Source organism: Telmatherina bonti, assembly GCF_933228915.1.
Source record: "Telmatherina bonti genome assembly, chromosome: 1".
Taxonomy (NCBI): Eukaryota; Metazoa; Chordata; class Actinopteri; order Atheriniformes; family Telmatherinidae; genus Telmatherina; species Telmatherina bonti.
Window position 1 is genome coordinate 11,421,272 of NC_136619.1, and position 11,350 is coordinate 11,432,621.

At 39.6% G+C, this 11,350-nt stretch overlaps 1 protein-coding gene across 1 annotated transcript in view; it reads left to right on the forward strand.

Moving 5' to 3' along the window:
• The window catches only part of abcc12 (ATP-binding cassette, sub-family C (CFTR/MRP), member 12), a gene marked incomplete at both ends in the record, with an annotated part of 28,739 nt that extends 25,485 nt beyond the window's left edge, over positions 1-3,254 (forward strand). Inside the window, 13 exons of the mRNA XM_079257005.1 lie at positions 68-163; positions 271-374; positions 538-714; positions 800-1,026; positions 1,132-1,269; positions 1,351-1,540; positions 1,623-1,712; positions 1,822-2,011; positions 2,123-2,282; positions 2,373-2,451; positions 2,535-2,648; positions 2,922-3,086; positions 3,162-3,254. Coding sequence (XP_079113131.1) covers positions 68-163; positions 271-374; positions 538-714; positions 800-1,026; positions 1,132-1,269; positions 1,351-1,540; positions 1,623-1,712; positions 1,822-2,011; positions 2,123-2,282; positions 2,373-2,451; positions 2,535-2,648; positions 2,922-3,086; positions 3,162-3,254 — 1,823 coding nt within the window. The remainder of the gene's footprint in view (positions 1-67; positions 164-270; positions 375-537; positions 715-799; positions 1,027-1,131; positions 1,270-1,350; positions 1,541-1,622; positions 1,713-1,821; positions 2,012-2,122; positions 2,283-2,372; positions 2,452-2,534; positions 2,649-2,921; positions 3,087-3,161) is intronic.
• Positions 3,255-11,350: the final 8,096 nt, after the last annotated feature.

The window sequence follows — 11,350 nt, forward strand, 5'->3', positions numbered from 1 at the left end:
ATCACAATACCTTCAGTAAAAGACAGGACATTAACTGGTGTAAAATCTTTTTCTTCCTGTTAAACAGCTGTGAAGACTGGTGATCAGCTGGTCAGCCAGGAGTCCTCCTCAGAGGGATCCGTCTCCTGGAGAGTGTACCACCAGTACTGCCAAGCAGCTGGAGGTCCGACACAACACACACACCCTCATTCATCTGCATGACTCTAAGCAGTAAGGCAATTCCAGTATGTCCCACCCAGTTGGTTAAAATAAGTAACTGTGTTGCTGCAGGTTACATCATGACCTTCCTCACCATCCTGATTATAGTCTTCATGATCGGATCCACGGCCTTTAGCAACTGGTGGCTGAGCTACTGGCTGGGACAGGGTGATGGGGTGAGAGTCACATCTGTTCTTCCTTTCTTTAACACGTTAAAACTTTTAGAAAAAAATTAAATACAGTGGACTGGATGATGGTGCCGTTCACAGTAACTTTTATATTAATTAGATTTCTAACCAACAATGACTTTCTAACATTGTAAGTTTTCTCTCTTTGCAGTCCAACACAACTTCAAACCAGGGAGACGTCTCAAAAAATCCACGTCTGCACTTCTACCAGATGATTTATGGAGTGATGGTGATCGTCATGGTGGTGCTGGCTGTGATTAAATGCTTCTATTACACTCATGTCACTTTAAGAGCTTCCTGCAAACTCCATGACTCCATGTTTAAGAAGGTAGCGCGGCACATCTGAAGCTCGACACCATGAATGCAGCAGCTTCTATTGAACAGCTGGTTGTCACGGTTTCTTTCTTTTACAGGTTATTGGCAGTCCGATGAGTTTCTTTGACACGACACCAACTGGTCGTATCCTCAACCGCTTTGCTAAAGATCAGGAGGAGTTGGACTCTGTGCTTCCTCTCCACATGGACCCTTTCTTGCAGTTTTGCCTGCTTGTGACATTCACCATCATCATCATCGCATCGGTCTTCCCTGCCATGCTGGTGGCTGTGATTGTAATGGGAGCTTTGTTCACCCTCATTCTCTTGTGAGTTCAAACCAGTTTGGTGCAAACATGACCAAACCAGTCACCCTGAAGACCGTCCTATTTGGAAGACTTGTTCTTTGACGATTGCTTTTGATTTTTCGGCAGTATATTCCAGAGGAGCATACGTCAGATGAAGAAGATGGAGAATATCAGTCGCTCTCCATGCATCTCTCTCACCACCTCCACCCTGCAGGGTCTGAGCACCATCCATGCCTACAACACAAGAGACAGTCACATCAAACTGTGAGAAACCAGTTTCACATCAGATAAATACTGGCTCGTTTCCTCCATTTATCTTTTGGCTTGTTCTTGGTGATGTTTTAGGTTTAAGACCCTGAACGACATCAACTCCAACCACTATTTACTGTTTCACTCCGGCACACGATGGCTCTCCTTTTGGCTGGACTTCATGGCTTGTTCCATGACCTTGTTGGTGGCTCTGTTTGTGGTGCTCACCAGTAACGAGGTCATCAATCCAGCCTTGAAAGGCCTTGCTATGTCCTACACCATTCAGGTAAATCTAAATGTAAATGAATGTCCAGTTTTTGTTTCAAACGTATGCTGTGCTGTACGTTTATGGTTCATATGTTGTCCAGCTGACAGGCATGCTCCAGTATGTAGTGAGGCAGTCCACAGAAGTGGAGGCGCGGTTCAATTCGGTGGAACGGCTGCTGGAGTACATCACGGTCAGAGTTGTGCCCAGCGTCTCTTCAGCCTTTGTCCTCTTTAGAATGAAGCTTGAACATCGATTCTTCTTATTTCTTCCCTGAATACTGTTCATTTTTGTGCTTATAGGGCTGCAAATCTGAGGCTCCCAGGCGCATAAAGGAGGTTCAGATCCCAGAGGACTGGCCCAAGAATGGAGCCATCACTTTCCAGGACTATAAGATGAGATACAGAGAGAATACACCAATTGTCCTGAATGGGCTCGATTTCCTCATCCAACCTGGAGAGAAACTTGGCATTGTGGGAAGAACAGGCTCTGGTAAGGCATTAATCATAATAATATGCGATCATAGCACTAAATCCAGATTCGTCCTTTATTTATAAGCTGCTGTAGCATTCAGCTGTCCTGCTCTGTTCCTTGTGTCTTTAGGGAAATCTTCTTTAGGTGTAGCTTTGTTTAGGATAGTGGAGCCAGCAGGAGGAACCATCCTCATAGATGGTGTGGACATTATGAGCATCGGGCTGCAGGATCTACGCAGCAAATTGTCCATCATTCCCCAGGACCCTGTGCTGTTTATTGGTACAGTCAGGTAATGCCAGAAACCTCAAAGAGGTTCATATTTACACACCACAGTGTTCCGAGTGCACAGCAGGTTTACCTACTTTGATTTGACCTTTAGGTATAACCTTGACCCGTTCAACAACTACACCGATGAGGAGATCTGGATAGCGTTGGAGAAGACCTATATGAAGAACTCGGTATGTGCAGCCTCACAGGCCTAAAACCTGCAGCTACAGCAGTCGTTCAGCTAGAGATGTTTTATACGATTGTTCTTCCTCAGATTTCCAGGTTAGAGGGGAAGCTACAGGCCCCAGTGTTGGAAAACGGAGAGAACTTCTCTGTAGGCGAGAGACAACTGATATGTATGGCCAGAGCTCTTCTCCGTAACTCCAAGGTCAGATATATGTGCACAATCATCACTAAGCATGTGCTTTCAGAAGATTTCTTTCAGTAAAACTTTATTTAACCAGAACTAATTTTACTTTACAATAATAACCTGATATTTCTCTGCCAAGATCAGGAGCTATTATACTATGTACGTCTATTCATCAGTTACCTCAATTTTCTTGGGCAATATTTTTGCTGCTTATGTCTTTTGCATGTTATAAAGCCAACACATTTCCCATCCGACCTTACTTACACTAATTTCCCCTCCTTTGTTAACCAGATCATTCTCCTGGATGAGGCCACAGCATCCATAGATGCAGAGACAGACACTCTAATCCAAAGTACCATCAAGGAGGCCTTCAGTGTCTGCACAATGCTCACAATTGCACATCGAATCAACACTGTAATGCATGCAGATCGCATTCTGGTCATGGACCAAGGAGAGGTAACAAGCATGAATATTAGTGAGAAAAATTACTGTTATCCTTAACCCGGACTCACCGAATATTTTCTCTATCAGGCCGTAGAGCTGGACCCCCCGGAGGTGCTAAAGCAACGACCAGACTCGCTGTTCTCCTCACTCCTCACTGCTGCTAACACTGTAAACACTTGAACAACTGTAAAATTAACCTGGGAACCAAAGTCTAATAGTCACTGTAATACGGAAACACTTACTCACTTTGCACAGCCATATTTTAAAGTGCTACTCTGCTAAAAACCAAGTTTTAAAATCTTAACATGAACATAAAATGCTGTTTTTATTCCTTACAAGACATATCACAAGCAAAACAAGCAATCACTTTAATTTCTGCTGTGGACCTGCTAAAGCAGCCCCTTCATGTTTCATGTATAAGATAGGAAAAAAACTCCTGACTACTTGCTTTACAGCTTGTGTGTGTTGTGAGAAACCAGTGAAACAAGAAGCTAGGTTAAGCTAGGAAGCTAATAGCAGCTGCTAGCTCTTTCTACAGGGACTGTAACAGTTTTCTAAACAACATAGGAACTGTTTTAATGGTAGCATAGTTGTGTTTTTTTTATTGCTTTAAACAATATGGTAAACATTCAAACTTAAGACAGCCATTCACTAGAGGCAGTCGTAGTTTTGTTGTTAGCTGCCACAGTTGCTAGCATCCATTAGCTTTTTGCGTCTGCAGCTCAGGTTTTGGCAGCTGTCTGCGTCACAATGAGGTGGAGGTGTGGACCTAAATAGCAGAGATGGGAACCAGGGATGCAGAATCAAGACGTTTTAATCCAGAAACTAAACTGAAGCCAAACTAACACGATAAAAGATAACGCATGAAGCTAACAAAATGAACCAGCAACTGGGAACAGAAAGCAAGGGCAATAAATTCTGAGAAACAGAACAAGACTCAGGTGTGGATGAACAAATTGAGTCCAGGTGTACCTAATGAATGTAAAGGCAAAACAGGGAACATGACATGAGGGAACTAAAGGAAAACTACTAAATAAAACAGGAAACCAAATCTGAGAAAACACGTGAAACATCACGACAGTCTGGCTGTTACCAAGAAAGCAGACCTCTTCTGGGGTGGAACACTTCTTTTCTAAAAATATGATAAACATTATAATACTAATATTATTTATAATACTTATATTTTAGTATTGATTTCTGGTTTAAAGTGTTTAAAGCATATCAGAGCCAGAGTAAAAAGTTTCAGTGTCATCTAAGGGAATAATATATTTAAAATTAACATTTGTTGAAGGAATGAGGCGGGAAGGAAGGAAACTACAAGTAATTTAAACCATTGGAGTTTTTTTTTTCATTAAGACTGATTTTTAGACAATAAATGAATACTTAACTGGGGGTTTTAATCATTTTGTATTTTTTTTAAACTACTGGGTGTGCATCAGGTGCAATTGCACAGATCAGTTTTATTATCAATAAAGGAAAGGGAGCATTTTTTCATGTTTCAAATTGTGTAAATAACTATATATTTATACCTCTAGTCTGCTGCCAAAAACCAATGAACAATGTTCACTTCCTAAGTTTTTATAAGGCACAGGACTCTACGTGATCTGTTGTATATTTAAAACGTTTTATTTTCTATCAGTCTTTGTTTGTGGAAACTTTCCAGCGTGAATGTTAAATCTACTGTGTAATAATACTTGATTGCACAACCATTTAAAATACTACTGGATTGTATAAGAAACAAAACTGTATATATGGAAATTATTTATCATGCTTTATTTACTGACTGTTGACATTTGACAGTGTTGTTGCTGACATGAAATTGTAATAAATTGTGGAAAATGTTTTAACCTCGAGCGTCAGTGTGTGATTAGTATAAAACACATTACTAGTGTCGTTAGCTTTGCTTTACCTGCGCATGTTCTCATTGCACACCAGCCAGAAATTTGTTGCTGCAGTTGTTGCTGGAGGAGGGGGGCATGTTTTGAGCGAATCCAATCGTTCCTCATACCTGTCTGCAAAGAAGTACAACTCATCTGAGATATTGAAAGTATTACCATTTGAGTTAGCCTATTGATTATTCTTTACTGATTATACATGTGCATAAAGAGCAATTCAGCAGATATAAACACACAATCTGAGAGGTTAAGTGTGGTTTGTTTGGCAGATAGGAATACACATGGTTTCAACCTGACATAACAAACTAACCGAGAGGAAGTTTTACAAAGAAGACACAAAATAAAGAATGTCAAGAAAAAAAAAAGAACTGAAAGATCTTCATTTATTAGTGAAAAGTCAGATGCTAATCCCTCAAAATCAGTATCAGTAATGCTCATGTAAAGGCGATCATAAATACCAATTAAATTAAAATCCAACAGCATTAGCGTCTTCATTTCACTATGTCCACAAATATTATTTAAAAGTGAATAGATATGAAACCTGATAGCAGCTGTATGTAATGTAAGAATTTAGTTGCAAAGGATGGAAAAGCTGCTATGTGAAAAACTTTAACTTCAGCAGCACCTTTGTATTTTTAAGTAATCAAACCACAATCAAGACAAGATTGAGGATTGGGATGGATTTGTTTCATTGATACAAATGACACTTTTTTTTGTGCAATCCGTGTCAGGTGAACATATGTTTCCTACATGAAAATTGTATTTGAATCAAAGCAGACTGGAATTAGCTGTCTATAAATGGAGTAGGCATATGGCAGAATCAGTGCTTTCACAGCAGGGACTGGTCAGGAAATACACATTTCTTCATGTGAAAACAATCGCAAATTTGATCACTCACTGTAATTTTGACCGTATTTTACTCTCATTAAACAAAGTTGAACTCAAACACTAAAAAAGGACTCTGCAGTCGGTACGTTAGGTGTCATCTGGCTCAAGGACACATGATGGCACCACAAGCTTTACTATCCCTCTTCTACTGTTTGGAGGAAAAAGTAAAGATTTAAGTTACACATGTATAGAATTAATTATTTAATTACACCTGGAAACAGATCTAGACATAAAAGAAATGCACAGAGGGCATGTTTTAGTCTACCTGTTCAGACATCAGATCAAACCAAACTTTATTTATTAAACACTTTTCCCATCAAAGGCGACGCTTTAATGAAAACATAATAAAAAAAAAAAAACATTTATACTCCCATTCTAAACAAACATGAACTCCCCAATGTCTGTCTCTTTTTATGAAAACACTCAAATTCATAATTATTTGGATTGCAATGACAAAATGATGTCTTGGGGATACGATCCCACCAGAAGGCAGCCCAGCCACCACCCCAACCTGCCAGAGTCCACACCACACCAGTATGGCTGCAGTGCAGGTGATCACCATGGCAACAACCCCCAGACCAAGCATGCAAAGCTCCCAGTGAGAAGGACCTCCATGAGGAAAACGCTGGAGTTAAAAAAGTTAAAACAATGCAAAGTAAAAATAAGAAAAATACACACAAAAAGTACTTTTTTTATTTTTTTGCAGCGTTGCATTTGTCCTTTTCATTGTGTGATCGTCCATCTGCAGCAGCTGAGGTTCATGGTGGACTTAGATGTTGTCCAGGTCTTGCTCTGTCATGAGCATCAATTCAGCACTGGAATGAAAGAAAAATAACTTAAGTGGAGGTGAAAGAAGGAAAAAGGATAAACCACATAAGATGACGTGCATCTGCAGCAGAAAACTCCTTTTTGCTGGAACAGTTCTGGTTTCAGCAATCAACCTAAAAACCTCAGGAGCATGTGTGGCCGAGGTAAAGCCTGTACCTCTGCATAGTCTGCCATAAGAGGACTGTCTCTGTCATGGTTTGGACTTTTGTGTCTTAGTTTCGGTCTTATTTTGTAGAGACAGAATGAACAGGAAAAAACTACAAAATAAGACCAAAACTAAGACACAGAAGTCCAAACCATGACAGTCTCAGCTGTTTAGGGATTTGAACCAGTGGCCCCAGTCACAAGCTTTCTTTCCTCTCCTTCAGGCAAAGATTAAATAAATTATCAATGGATCAGTTATTGTGCCAGGCCTGTGCTTGGGAGGAAGAAAACTCACATGGTGTACTGGGTATTTATCTAAAAACATCTCGTCTCAACAGTTTCAGGGTGAGCCCCGGTTCTTTATGATCACAGACCAGATTTATTGGATTTTATCATTAGTATGTACACATGCAGCACTCCCACAAGCTGATGCTAAATATTCTGTTGCTGTTTGTTGTTTATGTGTATTTTTAACGGATTTTGCATCAGTGAGTAGCGGTTTTATCCCTTCCTGCTGCTGTAACTCTTTCAGTTTCTTTGTGGTTGGTCATGTGTAGATTTTTTTTATCTCTTTGATGTTGTTTGGTCTCCTGTTGTGGTTCTTTACTTGTCTTGTTGCTGAAATTCTGTGCAGCTTATTTATGCCTTGAGTAGCCATTTTGTTTCCCTGTTTGTTGTTTTGTTGTTATTTCACCTCTGTTTGATGTCCTTTTTGTTTCCAACTGTAGTTATTTTACCATGTTGTGGCTACTTGGTGCCTTTCAGGAGTAATTTTTATCTCTTTCAGTAGTTTTTGTGTGTTTCTGTTTGTTTCCTGACCTCCTCTTAGAGCTGTATCTACTTAGATTGTGTTTTTATGGTTGTTTTGTTGTCATTTTCCCTTTATTAAAACAATCTTTCTATTCTCAAACTGCTTTGAGTGATTTATTCGTTTAATTACCTGTTTACAGATTAATTCGTCCACACATTTACTCAACAACAGATTTATTTGTTGGCTTGTAGGTGCTCTGACCTCCCCTAAAGTCTGACTGATGTATAAACATCAAATAAACATCAGATACCCAAGTACAGGTGAATGTAATAACTCCAGAGATGTTTTCCTTCTGTTGTCAGATGCGTAACACATGGCAGAAGGTAAGATGTGTCCTGTTCTGTGTTCTGTGTTTTTGGTCTTGGTTTCTTGTTTTATTTCTGAGTTCTAGTTTCCTGTCTTAGTTTGTAGTTTTCATAGTTCCTTTATGTCTGGTTTCCTTTTTTGCTTTCCTGTTCATTAGCTCACCTGGTCTCATTAGTTAAATCATTTCACCTGTGTCTTGTTATGTTTGTGTGTTTATATTTACTCCTAGGTTTCTGTTCCCTGTTCCATTGTGTTAACTTATCCTTAGTTGCCTGTGTACGTTCTGCCTTCTGTTTTGTTTTTTAACTTAAAAAACCTCTTTGTTCTGCAAGTCTGGCTCTGCTCTCCTGCTTCTGGGTCCACACCACCTCCACCACTATGACAAGATGTGTCTGTTCAGACATTTAATGGTGTGTAATATTATGATTTGTTAATATATACATGTGATGTTGCAGGAATAGTTCATATTAGCTAACTAAAACGACAAAAAATGCCATGTCCGTGTCATCCTGACACCACGTTTCATCAGGAATCTTATCTTTTTTTCCATTTTAATAGTATAAAAATCATTTTAAGTTTTTTTTTTTTTTTGCTTTTTAACTTTATTTTTGTACTTTTTATTACCTTTTTAAGGTTTTTATTGGTGATTTCACCAGACAGTCATGTTTGAAAAGGCAGAGATTCTCGATCCTGGTCCTCAAGGGCTGCCGTCCTTCAGGTTTTCTAAGTGTCCCTGCTGCAACGCACCTGATTCAAGTCTGTGTATTTTGCAAACCTGTGCAGAGCTTGTCTGAGTCTGAGTCAGGTGTTTTCCAGCAGAGACACTTTGAAAACCTGCAGGACACCGGGCCTCTAGGACCAGGATTTGTCCCTGTTGTAATGTCTTCATTGTGGACCAGTCTGTAAACAAAGACAATCATTAGGGGCATTAAAATCACTTCAAACTGAGCTTGAATCACATCAATACAACCACATTGTTGATCATAAGGCAGAATTTGAATATACAGCTTAATAATACTTGTCTGTTGGGGCAGTTCACACGTCACGGAGAGGATGTAAAAGTCATAATACCACCAGATGTGTGGACCAGATGTGGGAGTTAATTGGGCCTGAATAAGCACTGATCAAACCTCTGACCGGGCTTGTAGCTGTGGTATCTCGAGTCTTTCGCAGAACAGAGGTTAAACATTTGACATCAACCTAAAAATTTCTTACACAGTTACGCTGATGACACTGAACTCTTTATTACCATCTCACCAGGGGACTCTGGTCCTGGTCAAAGCTTTTGTGTCTTCCTCCATCAAATCAAGACATGGATGTTCCAGAAATTTCTTCAGCTAAATTAAGATAAAACTGAAATGACCGTTTGTGGAAACAGCCTTTTACTTCCTGAGGAAATTGTCCACAATACAAAGACTGACGGCTGAACAGGATTCAGAAAAAGGTGTCTCGACTACTGACTCAACTATAACAAGCTAAAATCTCCAAACTGTCTTCCTGTGAGAAAAATGGGTCCTTTTAAAATGCTGCTCCTGGTATTAAAAGCTCTGAATGGTTCAAGTCCAGAATGTAGATCTGACCTGCTGTTGACATACTGGCCACCAACACTTCAAATTGAGATAATGGGTCACATTTCCATCCAGAGATTTAAAAAAAAACCCAAAAACATTTAGCTGTTTTGCTCCTAATATCTGGACTAACAGCAAACCTGAACTCTGATCCAAACCATAGCTATTTTAAATGACTAGAGTTGTTTTTTTTTTTATTTTAGCTTTGCTTTTATTTTAATATTTTTTATGTAAAGCACTTTGAGCTGTTGTCTTGTACATAAAATGTGTTGCAGAAATGAGTCTAGCTAAATGGTGACGTGGTGATTAGCGACGTTGCCTCTCAGCAAGAAGGTCCCTGAAGCGAGTCGGGCATTTCTGTGTGGAGTTCATATGTTCTTCTCATGTGTGTGGGTTCTATACGGCTTCCTCCCAAAGTCCAAACACAGTCAGGGGTGTCCAGCTCTGGTCCTAGAGGGCCACAGTCCTGTAGATTTTCCATGTGTCTGCTCCAACACAGATGACTCAAATTAGTCATTTAGGTTGTTGGATCCATTTAATGTCAGCCAGGTGCGTTGAAAAATACAGGACAGTATTGACATCATTACCATATTTCTGCTCTTCCTGCAGGCCTTCCTGGATAAAAGTTGCAATGCATGTTGGTTTCTCTTTCCTATCATCACCATTGCAACCAGTCGAGGCAGATGGCTTACCTCCCTGAACCCGAGGATTTTTCCTTTCCACTCTCACCTCGTGCTGCTCAGGATGGGGGTTTGGATTAAACTTAAGATTTGATGTTTGTTTTCCTTAACTATGCTATTTATCATGTAATTTACAGATAAAGATGAACTGAATTCTATAAATTTAAGGCTGGAAAACTGTCAGAATCGTCATAAATAAAGAGGAAAAAGTGTTTATTTTAGTGGTTTACCACTGTAACAAGGAACCTACACATTCAAAATCAGCTTCACTCAGAAATAAAGTCAAATTCAGATATTAAACACATCAGGTGTACAAACTTTGTTTCAATGCATAACTTTGTTGTTTATGCATTATGTATAAGATGAAGGTTGTAATTCACCTGCATGATGTTTCCCCCTCATAATTAAGAAAAAAATATGAAAATAGTCTCAATAGTTTGTGCTGGAAAAAAGAGTGTGCTGCTTTAGTTTTTGAGACATTAAAACGTTCTTTATATGGTTAATCTGAGGGCATGCAGCTCCCCATTGTCTTAAACATGAACCGAATATGGTCTTGTTTGGTCGTGTCACGTTTGTGCTGCATTTTTTTTAGATCATTTGGGCAACAATAGGGAGGTGGGTGACGTCAGACTGATATTGAAATAATCATATCTAAAAACTACAGCATAAACAATCATTTTTGCAGCACAGATTTATTCCCGTATTAATGGTTTAATTTAGACCGTCTGTTAGAATTCCCTAATTTTTTTTTGGTATATGTAGATTACAATTATCTAGCGGCCCCCTGAAATCATTTCACGACCCCTATTTGGGTCGCGACCCCCAGTTTAAGAAACGTTGCTTTAAACACCGCTGATTACTCCCAGAAAAACAATTTATTTTTAATATTTCGCATGTCATTTACATGTGCCTCACCACCCCTCCCTGCATTAAAAAAAACAAAACAAAACCTTTTTGTGGTTATTGAGTGAACTTCTTCATATGAACCTTGACGAGCTCTTCATCACTCATGAATAATTTTCTCTCTACATTTCGAGTACATCTCTTGCGGCTTACTCGTGCAGTCAAGCAGAAAACACGCAGGAAAAGGCAGCAGATCAGAAAGGCGTTCACACGCTCCGCTCGTGCACGCATACGTAGCCCGACACGCGCTCCG